This window comes from Panthera onca, chromosome D3 (genome assembly GCF_046562875.1).
Source record: "Panthera onca isolate mPanOnc1 chromosome D3, mPanOnc1 haplotype 2, whole genome shotgun sequence".
Lineage (NCBI taxonomy): Eukaryota > Metazoa > Chordata > Mammalia > Carnivora > Felidae > Panthera > Panthera onca.
The window spans coordinates 40,183,814-40,197,007 of NC_138350.1; the positions used below are offsets into that span (position 1 = coordinate 40,183,814).

The 13,194-nt window shown below is 42.1% G+C and overlaps 2 protein-coding genes across 3 annotated transcripts in view; one reads left to right on the forward strand and one right to left on the reverse strand.

Annotated features, from left to right (window-relative positions):
- Positions 1-1,421: 1,421 nt before the first annotated feature.
- LOC144613819 (uncharacterized) lies at positions 1,422-2,891 on the reverse strand. Its single transcript, XM_078435308.2, has 3 exons — positions 2,745-2,891; positions 2,030-2,694; positions 1,422-1,679 (listed from the first exon to the last, which is right to left on the reverse strand). Exons 1-2 carry the CDS (start codon positions 2,889-2,891, stop codon positions 2,140-2,142), a joined length of 702 nt encoding a protein of 233 aa, XP_078291434.2. The 3' UTR covers positions 1,422-1,679; positions 2,030-2,139.
- LPIN2 (lipin 2) overlaps positions 2,492-13,194 on the forward strand; it is an 84,722-nt gene continuing 74,019 nt past the window's right edge. The window contains exon 1 of one of the 2 annotated variants that reach the window (XM_060613371.3): positions 2,492-2,605. Coding sequence is in view for 1 of the 2 variants with exons in the window: in XM_060613368.3 (XP_060469351.1) it covers positions 2,890-3,180 (291 nt within the window). In the remaining variant the exon portion in view is untranslated. Of the gene's footprint in view, positions 2,606-2,731; positions 3,181-13,194 lie in introns of those variants that run through there. The other variant, XM_060613368.3, reaches the window with a different exon arrangement.

The window sequence follows — 13,194 nt, forward strand, 5'->3', positions numbered from 1 at the left end:
GCTCAAATATGTCTATGATGGATAAGAGACGTGGCAAGGGCCTGATTCCTGAGGGGTGAGAACACATGGCTGTGCAACTGCAGAAGATCTTGCAAGTGGCCAACATGGCAGTTCTGCAGAGAGCCTTAGAGTAGAAATGAACAGACTTGATGTACATGGAATGAGGTAGAGGGAAATGAGACTCCCTCCTAGTTTTTTTCTGGCCAGGACGACTAGATGAGTGATGGCGTATTAGCCAAGATAGGAGATTCAGGAGGAGCAGGTTTAAAGAAGCAAACACGATGGGCATGAATTGGATATCACTGTGGGTCACGCTGGTGGAGGAGATGTCTAAAGTCACCAAGCACAGGCCTGAGGCTCTCAGAGGAGTTTCTGGCTGATTGGAGGAGGGAGTTTCAAGAAGGAAATCGTGGTCAACTGTGTCTTACCCTACGGATTGTGAGAGAGAAGACTGAAAGAGATCTACTGTATTTGGCAACCAGAGGGTCATTGCTGACTTTAGCTGGAGCAGTTTCAGGGGAGGAAGAGGACCAAAGCAGAAGGAAGACTGAAGAAGTGAAAAAGCAGAGACTCCTCTTTCCAGGCAGCTTGGCTGGGGAGTCAAGCTGTGATATAAATTGATTGCCTAAGAAGGAACAAAGGAACAAGAAAGTCTTCTGCTTCTTTTCCTCCTTCCCTCGCCTCCTCTTCCCCCACCTCTTCCTTTATCTTAAGTGGTGGGAGAAGCCTGAGTCTTCTGAAGCTAAGGGATGAATCCAGAATTGAGCAAGGGGGGACAACTAGCAGAATGAGGATCCCCCATGGAGCTGGAAGGTGGTGGGGTCAGAGGACAGGTGAAGGAAGATATTCCTTCCTCTGACATTCCAGTGGAGTAGGTGGGATTTGGTGGTTCCCAACAGACTTCTTAGGCATCAGGGGAAGGAAATGAAGGGATATCATGCAACGAATATTTAGTGAGTCCCTACTTTGCTTAAGTGGTGTTGTAAATTAGGTAGGCACCAGAGAATGAGGAAATATTAGAAATGCGAGTCATTCAGAGTGAGGTATCAAACCTAAGGTTGTTTGGAGGAAGGGAGGAGATATCTAGGTCTTCCTGAATGATGAAAGGAAGGAAGCTTGGTAGAATATTTCCCTTCCTAGGCAGGAGGTAGTGAAAATAGCCTGAGAGAAACAGGAAAAGTCTAAAGCAGGAAAAATGGAAGAAAGGAAAGAGAGCAAACAGTAACCGCATGTTCCAGGTTCCAGACATTAAGCTAAATTAGGCACTCTGTAGGCAAACCAATCCTGTGAGAAAGGCATTAATATTTCCATCTTACTGATGTACAAAGTGAGGATCCAGCTCTTTTCCTCTCTTCAATTCCACTTTTTCATAGTGGAGTAAAATGCTTTGAAATAATGGAGCAGAAATTCCAGTTCTTGTCTTTCTAAATTTTTATTCACTTGGAAGCCAGGTGAAAGGCACAGAAAAGAGGAAAATTCCTAGTGTGCTTAGGCCAGTGAAACTATCTAGTCTTCATAGGGCCTTGGTTAAGGATGGGGCAAAGCTTGGCTGATGAGAAAGAGGCCGAAGGAACTTAGATGAGGAAGTGGTTGCCCTTGTTCCTCCTGCAGAACCACAGGGGGTTCCTGAGACTGGAAGCCGGTTTCCTGGGTCCCAGCCCAACCCAGCCACACTCCATCTGTGGGAAAAAAATTGTGCAGCCGCTGGGCTCACCACGCAGGAGCTTTACATTAGTGCCTATTTTCCAAGATCCTCAAAGTTATATAAATTATCATTATCCGAATGCGTACTGAGAAACTAACTGACGTTTGTAAGTAACACATATACTTCCATTCATAACTTTCAATAATAGGCTGCAAAAAGATAAAAACCGTGTGCGGTAATATGGTTTCGGCAATCCCTTTCTTAAAAAAAGTGTATTTTAAAATATGTAATGGGATTGGGGAGGAGAAGGGTGGGGAGAATAACCAAACTGGCGAAGTAGCTACTGTTGATCAAAAGTGGATTAAAAAGCATTCAACTGTATACCTTTCTTTGCACTTTAATACTTCTTTTTTGGCAGTTGGGCTCTAAGTTCCACGTGACGCGCCACATGGTTGCCATGGAGACTAGCAGAAACTTTTTTTAGAAAAGTATCCCTAGCATTGCCCTGCGCAAGAAAGAGGCAGTGCCCCCTGGCCGGGAAGCGCAGGAGACAAGCAGCCGCCACGGCGCATTCGGCTGCGCTGGCCAGGGAGGGAGGCCGCTAGGGTGTCGCGCGGCCGGGAGGCGGCGGCCGAGCGCGGCGTCACGTGGCCGGGGAGGGGCCTGCGCGCCGCCCGCCCGCTCGCCCGCCCCTCGGCTACCGCCGCCGCCGCCGCCGCCGCCGCCGCTGCCGCCGCGTCCCATTCATGAGGGCCGCCCGGCTCGGCTGCGGCCCAGGCGGCTCCCGAGGCAGCGGCGGCGGCGGGCGCCTGGGCCTCGCGCGCGTCCTCGCACGGCCCCGCCCCCTCAGCCTCCGACGAGCCCGCCTTGCGAGGCCGGTCCTCACCGTCGCCGTCCAGCCACCGCCTCCCGTCGGCCGCCCGCGGGCGCCGTTGCGGGTTGGGAGCCGAGTCAACGCAGGTAAGCGGGCGCCGAGCCGGGGTCCTCGCGCCGCTGCGCCGCCCACCCCCCGCCGCCGCGGCTCGGGCTCCGCGGCGGGCGTCGCGTCTCTGCGCTCGGGGCGGCTGGGGTCGCCAACTCGGTGCGGTGCCGCTCTGACGGAGGCCGGGACCCCTGCCCCCGCCTCGCCGCCGCCGTCACGTAGACGCGGGCCCCGCCGGCGCCGTGGCAGGACGGGTTTGCGGGGTCGGCTGGGACCGGCGGGTGCGGGGTGAACGTGAGGAGGGGGACGTGAAGACTGAAACATGCGGGTGCCCCCGCCGCTGCCCGAGGTGATAGTCACTTCAGAACCCCCCAACTCGCGGGTTTCTGGCGTAAAGGCTGGAGCGGAGGCCGAAGTGACGCTTGGCCGAGCCGCGCACGCCGAGGAAAGCGCGGCTGGAGGCCGCGTCTCCATCCCGCCCCCGGCCCTGGGGGAGGGGGCGCCCGAGGCACGTGATCGCATTCAATCCAGGGCTGGGAAGTTGCTGTTATTTCTCTGCAGCGGTTCGTTTGCCCTGTGTCTCCACCTCCAGGTTGTAGACCCGGTCCTAAGTGTGAGTAATTTTTCCCTTCGCAACACCCCCCCTTCCCTCGGTAAATCTCAATTTGTATGGAACGTGTTAAGATACAGTTTTATATAGTAAGGGCTTCTCTCTCAACTTTTAACCCGGCGGATCACCATTTTCTCCACTCTTGCGAACAAATTAAGACTGTTCTCGTTGAAAATTTAGGATGACATTTTGAAGGCATACTGAACAGGCAGAAAGATAACCCTTCCTTGCAGAAAGTGCTGGAACTCTGAATATTTGGAAATGCTCTGAAGTATTACTTAACAGACCGCTATACTAATTTTAAAGGTACATCGGGGGATTATTTTTCCAAACCTGTTTGTTTGTTTGTTTGTTTGTTTTAAAGTGAAAAAGAGTCACTTATCTTGGTGTCAGCCCAGGCCCTGTTGAAGCTCTGCCCAATAGAAATGTTCTGTAAGTGTTACCGTTTATTAAAACTTGGTCTGGCTGGTTCATAATGCTTTGACAATACAAAGTCAAATTTTAAATACATTTAAATACAAATTTAAAAAAATTGTATCAAAATGTATTAAAAAATACATTAAAAAAATTAAATGCACATTTAGTGGCCCATATGGTTGATATGTTGATGGTCTCATATTGATCTTAGTGGCTTAAGCATGTGAAGTGTGGCAGATAATGCTGAGATGGGGAGAGACAGGGCCCACAAGGTGCAGGGGAAGGATTCACGTGGTCCCCTAGTGCAGCATCCTCACTTTTCATGAAGGGCAGTCAACCTCAGGCCATACCCAGCCAGTGTATAAAAAGCAGTCCTAAGGCCACCTGTGAAAGAGCACTGGCCAGGGAGTGTGGCTTCTTCCTTCCAGTTAAATATGCAGTTGATTGTGATATATCAGACTGAAGTATCTCCATGTCCAAATGTTGACAGAGACGGCCATACTAGAATGCTAGAAATGAAACGATAGATTCTGTCTTAAAACGTGATGGCACAGTTGAGAGCCAACAGAGAAGCTTTATGTTTAAGAGGAACTGGAAACGGGAGCATTTGAAAACCATTCAACACTATAGTAAAGCTACTGTGAAGAAACAATTAAGAGAGTCAGCTGGGCATTGTGTCCTTCATTGCTCCAAGAATGTAGCAATAAAGATACTTATCGCCCTGTATTGTAATTTTTGGTTTACTGACTGGACTGTCGCCTGCACTAGACTGAAAGTCCTTGAAGGCCAGACTCTGGTAGGTGCCTGGTACCAAATGCTGAGCCAGCTTTTAGAAGAATCTCCATGGAGGGCTGTTGAACAAAGATAGAAAGCAGCAGTCAGTCTTTGTGTCCTTACCAGTGACCTGAGAGCTGGTGGCACTTCCTGTACACTCAACTTTCCTGAATTGTGAGCTTTGGTTGAATGATCCTGATGGTGCCATGCATTAGAGGTGGTAAAAGGTTAAATTAAGCTCATGAGTATTACAGGGAACATTTTGCAATGTTTAGTTTAAATATTAATATTTAGTTTAAATATAGCTTGGTTCTCTGTGTCAACAGCTATTCCCTCTGGGTATGCCTTTTTTTTTTTTTTTTTTAAGTAATTTCCTCATATAAGGCAACATGGTAACACTTAGCTGGAAGCTTTGTCTTGTTGGGAGATAGATACAGCTACCTTTCTTAGGTGCTTAGTAATGTAAGTCAGGAGGTTTTTCTTGAAGTCTAATTTAAGTCCACCTGCCTTTAATTTAAATCCTACCCTTTTTGCTCTGACCCTAATAGTTGTCACGGTTTGTGTGTGTATGTGTGTGCATATTAACTTAAGCCAGTCAATGGCTAGACAGTGGTTGGGACCTTTATTTTGAAAGCCCCTTTTTATCTGTTTTATTCCCTTCATTTATGAGATGTTGTATTTCTGGCTGAGCCCCAGAGTCTTCTGAACTGTCATTTGCCTTCTTCATAATGAAATAACTCACAAGTTGGTAGGCAGAACCTCTAGTTGGCAGAATGCTATATAAATTGTCTTATTAAAACTTGGAAGATAATTATTATAGGCTGGAGTAGTAAACTTTATGGCTGTATCAGAAGGCATTCAAAGAAGATTCCTCGGTGACTTTGCTAACAATGAACTGCACTTTTTGGTATCCACTTCCCTTGCTGTCTGCTGTCGGTTTGATTCTTTTAGTAACACAGTGTCACTATTACTAATGCTAAATGCTTTACATGTGTACTCTCCTTTAGTCTTTAAGACAAATGTGTGCTCACCCAGGGAGGTCCAGATGAAGCAGCTAGGTATCTCTGAGAGTCCGTGGCAACCTATGTGTTGGGGGTGCCATTCCAGCTCTGCTGGCCTCACCTCTGGCTGCCTTGCTCTCCTGACCAGCCTCAGGAAGCTTGGCCCAGATGGTCCACCTCTGCTCTAAAATGCTGAGACTGGATGATTCTGCTGTAAGTTTTCAGTCTATAAAGAAGGAAGGGGAAGAAAAAAAGAATGTTAGGAGATAAGCTGTGCTGCAATGCAAGATAAGCCCAAAATGTGACTTTTAGGATTAGAATAATGATAAGATACACATTTTAAAAATTTGATTCACTGACTACAGTTTAGAATCTTTTTCTTCTACAGCCCTTGAATGCCAAATTTCTGTCATCCTGTATTTGTCAGTTTAGATTGGTGTTAAAATTATTACTAAAAAAATGAGGAAGGAGCCAGAAATCCTTGAACTTGTAAAGTGTAACAAAAGTTACAGCATTGGCTCCTTGTGCTACCTTCATTTTACCTATGTACAAAGAGGGTCTAGCTGAAAGTCAGGTGACTTGTGTGTTAGAAAGGATCTTTTAACTTTTATTTAGGTCAAATATATAATTTGAGAGACTACATAAATGCGTTGGAAAAATGGAGGGCTCATAGAGATCTTTTAAAAGTCCATTTAGAATCCGTGTAGTTATCTTTGTGATCTTTGAATTTAGAACTTTATTATGTGATGTTTATATTTATCTGTGGTGTTACAGATTTTCAACATGAACCATCCAAATTAGGCTTTTCTACTTCTTTGGAAGAGAAACACTAGAAAAGTCCACTTTGTGATGTTTGGATAGCTAGGGGATTGCCTTTATCTGACTTTTTGGCATATTTGAACAGTAGGGAAAGTCTTCTGTAGTTAATTTTGTGAATAGTAACTGAGTTTCTTGACTTTATTTCATTTCATATTTACTTTTGTACCAACTCTCTTAATTTTACTGTTGAATAATACATATATTTGTCTGAACAGCCTCTAATCATTTTTTTCAATGAGGCAAAGTATAAATAAAATTTAAGGTGATTTATAAATTCTAAGTTGTTTTCAACTCCTGGCATCTTTTTTATCTTAACTGTTCAAGAATCTACAGTGATCCATTCTCACCTGTTTTAGGAAATAGAAGTTTCCCATCTCTGTTCTCTTATTTCCGTTTTCTCCCTCCCATCTCCACTGGCCCCAAACATTTATCATTTTCTTCAGTACTCGCTTTTCTTGATTAACTTAGGCTGTGGGAGGTGTTGCTCTAGCTGTTAACCAGTATTAGAGTAAATAACTGTTGTCTTTAAATTTTTAGACACTTCATGTGACCTGCTGGTAGCGCTAGTTTGCCTTTTTTCTGTAAATGTCGAACTAAGGGGAGGAGTAGGGAAGAGATGGATTGTTGAATGGAAGTGGTAAGAAGTTAGCCTTTTTGTTCAGAGTCTAGTAGAAAAAGTAGAATTTGAGGAGAGGAGGAAAGGACGTTGAAACACGAGCAACTTTTTAGGATGGTCCTGAGGATAGGATCTGTTGATTTTAAAAGTAACTACAAGGGGAAAGAGGAAGGGACAGACCTTCATAGATTGACGTGCAGAAGAAAGTTCAAATAGAGTGAGCTGGAGTGGCTGTACAGACCTTGTATTTGCAGTTCGGTGGAAACTTTTTGAGGGTTTGGCATGCTGTCTACCATTGTTTTGATATTTTAACTTTTTTGGTCACTCGTGAATTTAGTTGAAATTTTAAGTAACATTACAGGGTGTAAAGGGATGTGGATTCTAAAATTTTTAAGAAACATGATTAAATACATAGTATTTCAAAGACAAAGGGTACCAGTATCTAGGTTTAAAAATTATTTGGTTTTGATGGTCATAACTAAGTAATTATCAGTGATTTTGCTCAAAAAAAAAAAAAAAAAAAAAAAAAAAAGGCATATGGTACCAAGTAACTTTAGTGACTAACTAAATTTCTGCATTTACCTATTTCTGGTATAATGGAAGGGATAATTGGTTGTAAACATCTTTTTTTAAAAAAAAAAATCTGTTTTTATATCTATAGTAAGATGTTTTATTTTTATAGGAAGAATCTTAATTACAAACGAAAAATTGACTGGTTAATCAATTAACCAGTCAAAATTGACTGGTAGAATTGAAATCTACCAGTCAAAATTGACTGGTAGAATTGAAATCTACCTAAAAGCTTTTTTTATGTCTCTGAATAAACAATGGGATTGTACAATTCCATGATGGTTCTAATCTATTCAGTGCATTATGATGTGACATGTGTTGCTCCTGGCAAGATAGATGTGTCCAGCTGTACTAGAGACTTGGTATTTACTGATTCTAAAAGAGAGGTATCCAGAATGTAAATAGCTCTTATAAGGTATTGGGCATAATCTATTAAATATAAAGGAATCTCAGACAGCAAAACCATCAGATAGTTGATGTGAATTATGAACTCTGAATTGGAACTCTCTGAATTGTGGTATGTTACTTTCTCCAACAGTTGCCTGTAAATTTGTGGTCTTTGTAAAGTGATGTGCCTTTTTTCGAACCAGTTTAAGTCAAGCAATGTTTGGGCTTACTGAAGAACCATGGGGAATATACTTTTTGTTTCCTTTACAATACTAAGTGTAATTATTTTTTTCTTTGTAAAATATTGCAAAATTATCTGCCCACATTTTATATTTTTTAAATTATTTTAATCTCAGTGTTTTTTGGATCAGTAATACTTATTCATCTGACATTATAACTATATTCATAACATCTGTTTATATATGAACTGCAAAGGAACAGGACTTATTTAGAGAAGTATCTAAATATTTTGTGAATAGAAAGCTCTCTATTTTAGAATTTAAAATGTGTATTAGAGATGCTTTATAAGTAAGGATTGATCTTTTGTTGTAGGGTTTTCTAACTGGTTCAACCAATTCAAAATATCCTGCCTAAAGTAGTGGTATTTGAAAAGTAAACATTTGGAATTTTGGTGTCTTTAGCATACTCTATCCACTGAGATTCAGTCTGTAAAATGGTGCTGATGCCTATTTTTTAGGAACACTGTTTCTAGGAGGTGTTTAATGTCTGTAAAAGGTTATCATTATTATTACAGTTACATGATTAAGTACTTTCTTTGGCTGAGGCATTGTGTTTTACATAAATTATCTCCTAAGAGGCACAACAACCCTGCAAGGTAGAGATAGTAGCTGCATTTTCTAGGTGAAGACAGTGAAGCGGAAAGAGATTTGTCAAAGGCATGCACCTGTGTATTGGCATTGACCTACCCACCCACCCCCATTCCATTGTCCCTGCTCCCATGCCACCACACTGCCCAAGGGACTGTAAGAATTCTTAGGAATCTGCTTGACATGCCAAAACTAATTTGGGGGTGTTGTTTTTACTTTGTTAGGTAGAACTGGAGAACTGACTTTTTTTTTAAGTTTATTTATTTATTTTTGAGAGAGAGAAGGGAGTGAGAGAGAATCCCAAGCGGGCTTCACATCATCAGTGCGGAGCCCTATGTGGGGCTCGAACTCATGAACTGTGAGATCATGACTTGAGCCGAAATCAAGAGTCGGATGCTTAACCAACTGAGGCACCCAGGTGCCTTGGAGAACTTATTCTTAATGTCTGCATCTATAAACTGCTCGTAGAGGGATAGCACCTGCTGCATAGAAGCCTTGGGTTTCTCTGAATCATTTATATATGCAAAAACCAACTGTTCTAAGGAGAGAAAGACCAGCCAAGAAAACAGTGGAGGTGATTTGACTCCACCACACCTACTTGGTGCCTGCTCAGGAATGAGCTAAACAATATGAAGCTGATGATCATCTGCCTGCCTTCTGTAATATGAGCACATCACTGGGCTGAGTTGGGATCAGGTTGCCTTGAGAGGAAGGCAATTCTTTTTAGTGTGGGGAAGAAGAAATGGGCTCAGTTGGACTTTTTGAGACATGGTATGTCAGTATCCAACATGATGTCTTCTTGAAGGATTTTCCTTGGTAATTTTGACTATTCCTGATATGAGAATTACACTCCATAACCCCTGGCTTATGTGGAACTTGATTGTGAGTAGGGGCCCTGAGTTAAACATTTCAGAATTGGACAGAGCTTCTGGCCTCTTAATCCATGTAGGAACCTTGTTTCATCACATTGTGGGTGGCCAGGTGAAACCCCTAATATTGTTGAGTATCTGAGTTTGCATTTTTGAACAGATTTGTTTTTGGAATTGGCACTTTCTTCGTTATATCACTTGATTCGCTTGGTAACTAGATCTGCAGACAGGATTCTTTGTGATGGAATTTTAATGGTGTTTTACCTACTGTAATTGAATACATGGATAAGTTGGTATTTATCAATTCTTCAATACAGAATAACTTATGAAACAAATATATTCATGGACCGTTAGGAATTCCTAAATCATGATTACACATTTGGCATATAGCTTATCAGTTGTCTTATCTGTAATATGGAGATAACAATACCTACTGATGGCCTGGTTCTGAGGACTAGCTGAGACTGTGTATTAAACCAGAGCCAGAAGCCACCTAGAGGTCTAGAGGAAGAGTGGCAGGCTAGGATTTCTAACCCGACAAGACATGCCAGTGTTGAGGGGCACAGGGGCAAAGGGCAAAAGGCAAATAGCACAAGTAGCTTATAGACTTGTTTGAAGCAGAATTTTATAAAACAGGTAAGGATTGAGAAAGGAGTACTACATGAGTGATTAAAAGTGAGTCAGAGGAGGGGAGCCTGAGTGGCTCAGTTGGTTGGGCGTCCGGCTTCTGCTCAGGTCATGATCTCGAGGTTTGTGAGTTTGAGCCCCATGTCGGGCTCTGTGCTGACAGCTCAGAGCCTGGAGCCTGCTTCAGATTCTGTGTGTCTCCTTCTCTGTCTGCCCCTCCTCCACTTGTGCTCTGTCTCTATCAAAAATAAATAAATGTAAAAAAAAAAATTTTTTTTTTAAGTGAGTTAGAGGAGGACACCTGGGTAGCTAGCTCAATCACTTGAGTGTCCGGACTTTGGCTCCTGTTAAGGTTATCTTGCGGTTCCTGACTTCATTCAGTGCTGAGCTCACTTCTTTTCGGATCCTGTATCCCCCTGTCCTTGCCCCTCCCCCACTTGTGCTCTCTCAAAAATAAATAAAACATTGAAAAATGAGTCAAAGGAAATATTTGGAGTGAACTTCTCTGCTTATATTTTTAGCATGAGGATATGATGTTTAGTTAAAGATGTTTGTGCTTGCTTAAAATTTCCTTGACCCAGGACTTTTATCTCTATAGTGTCAAAATAGAAAATGCATTTTTATGTTAGCTGTTTTGTATCCAAATCTTATGCACTACATATGTTTGTAAATTTAAGCCTTGTGATTTTTGCCATCATTTCATCTCTTATTCTGTGAATTTTGTTGCCTAGGCCCATAGGTGGAACATTGTCTTTTGTATCTAGAAAGCAGAGCTGTCCTTTATACACTGCAGGTAAATGCATAACTAAAAAAACCCCCAAAGCTCTTGCTGTCTAGTTCAAAAGTCTGTAACATTTTTCTATAAATTTTAGTACGTGATCGTTATTAAAATTTCTTTAGATTATATAATTACATGAAATTTCTCACTAGTTGAAAAATACTAATAAACCTGTATTGTTAATGGTGGATTTTTTTTTTTTTTTAATCTTCTAAGGATCATCCTTTTCAACTGTTAGCTAAATCTTTTGCTATTATCTTTGCTATAGAATGAAAAGGGCTTTTGTGTTAGGACATTCCCCTTTCCCAAGTGAATGAACTGGGCAACTTAATAAGAACTTTACTATATTTAAATTTTCTGGTTCATTTGTTTTGTCTTGTTAATGAGACATACCTAAAGCTCAGTGCTGATGCTGAGAGCCAGAAAAGAGGTTTTCCTGTAAAAGCAAAGCAAAACCAAACCCCACAGAGCTATTTGCTTGGTGTTTGTTTTTTTCTTTTCTCTAATAGTTTTCATTCCTGTAGATAGGATTCTTCAGCATACAGTTCCATCATATAATATTGCTATTTGTCTTTTACATTTTTAAGTGTATTTTTTTGAAGTGTAGTTTAAAAATTCAGATAGCACTTTGAGATATATAGTGAAAAGCACCAGTTTCTTCCTCACTCCTGACTACTGCTTCCTAGAAACAACTTCTTCGAACTCTTACCTGTTTCCTGTGGGATTTTCTTCTATGGGTCTATGCCTAAACTGCAGCTTGTTTTTCCAAATCTAGACATTCTCTGTGGGTTTCTTACTTTGCTAGATGAGGATTCATCTCTCATACAACCCTCCTTACACACTTTTCCTTCTATCCTTCCAAGGTAATCATATCATAATTTTTTATTTTCTCTATATTCAGTATTTATGTTTTCATGACCAAGTGTTGCTCAAAACTAGGCATATACAGTGATTTAATTTCTTCACCAGTTCAAATTTCTGTTTTTTCTGGAGTTAATTGTTTTGTTGGCTCATGTTTCTTAGTACCAGTCACAAATTCAGGCCCCCAGTTTCAGACAGAATTACAGGGCTCTGGGCAGTGAACACCTCACCTGCATCCCATTAGTTTCTCACCTCTGTTGGGTAGTCTTTCCTAGAGATTCCTCTCTCAGCCTGCCTCCTCATTTTTGGTGGGCACATCCTCCTGTAGCTTTTTGAGAAAGGGTTCACAGGAGGTCAACTCTGAGACTTTACTTGACTGGAAATTTATTCTAGCCTCATACTTAATTGGTAAGCTGGCTATGGAATGCTAGAATGGAAGTAGTTTTCCTTTAGAATTTTGACTTGTTACTGTTGAGAAATCCCAAGCTTTTTAATTTCTGTTTCTCTTTCCTTCCCACTCTATGTATCCTTTCCTTTTCTCTTCCGGTTTTCTTTCTTTTCTTTTTCTTTCTTTCTTTCTTTTCTTTCTTTTTCTTTTCTTTCTTTTGAAACTTTACCTCCTTTTGAAGTCGCTCTTTCATCTTTTGATGAGGTGCCTTCATTTGTGATTTGCAGCTGTGGTCCCTGGACCATTAATGGTGAAGGAGTGACTGGAACAACTGGGAAGAGCCCTCCTCACCTGGCTTCACGGTGAACCCACAGTCCTGGCCTTGCTTTGTACGTTCATGCCTGGTTGGCAGGCAGGTATTTCATCAGTGTCTGTAGGTCAGAGGGCCTAAAAACACTCAGAACATATGAGTGCTTCTCAGATCTGGTGAGGCTTCACCCCACAGACAGGATCACCTGCAGCTGTATGTCCTCATGAAAAGTTCGGGAGGTAGCTGGCATTGGGTGCAGTGCCTCTGATTGAGAGCATGGTGTGCATCCTGCTTTTTGTAGCCATGCCCACAGGGTGATTGCTGAATCCTTTGTCCTTGAAGACCACAGAGCCTTTAACATTGTTTATTGGCATCTTTCCATTGTGGCTGCCTTTGATAGAGGCCACTACAGTTCAGGTACCTCTTCATCTTTTGTGCTGGGCACTTGGTGGGAACTTTCATTTTGGAAAATGATGTTTTTGACTCTGGGAAATTATCTTTTTTTTTTTTTTTTGAGAGAGAGAGAGAGAGAATGTGTGACTGGGGGATAAGGAGCAGAAGGGCAAAAGGAGAGAGGGGATCTTAAGTAGGCTCTGTGCTCAGCACCGAGCCTGATGCATGGCTCAATCCCATGACCCTGGGATAATGACCTGAGCTGAAATCAAGAGTTGGACACTCAACCCACTGAGTCACCCAGGCACCCCCCTGGGAAATTATCTTGTAGTTGTAATAATTTTATGTAGTTCTAATGTGTTTTTTTGTTTTGTTTTGTT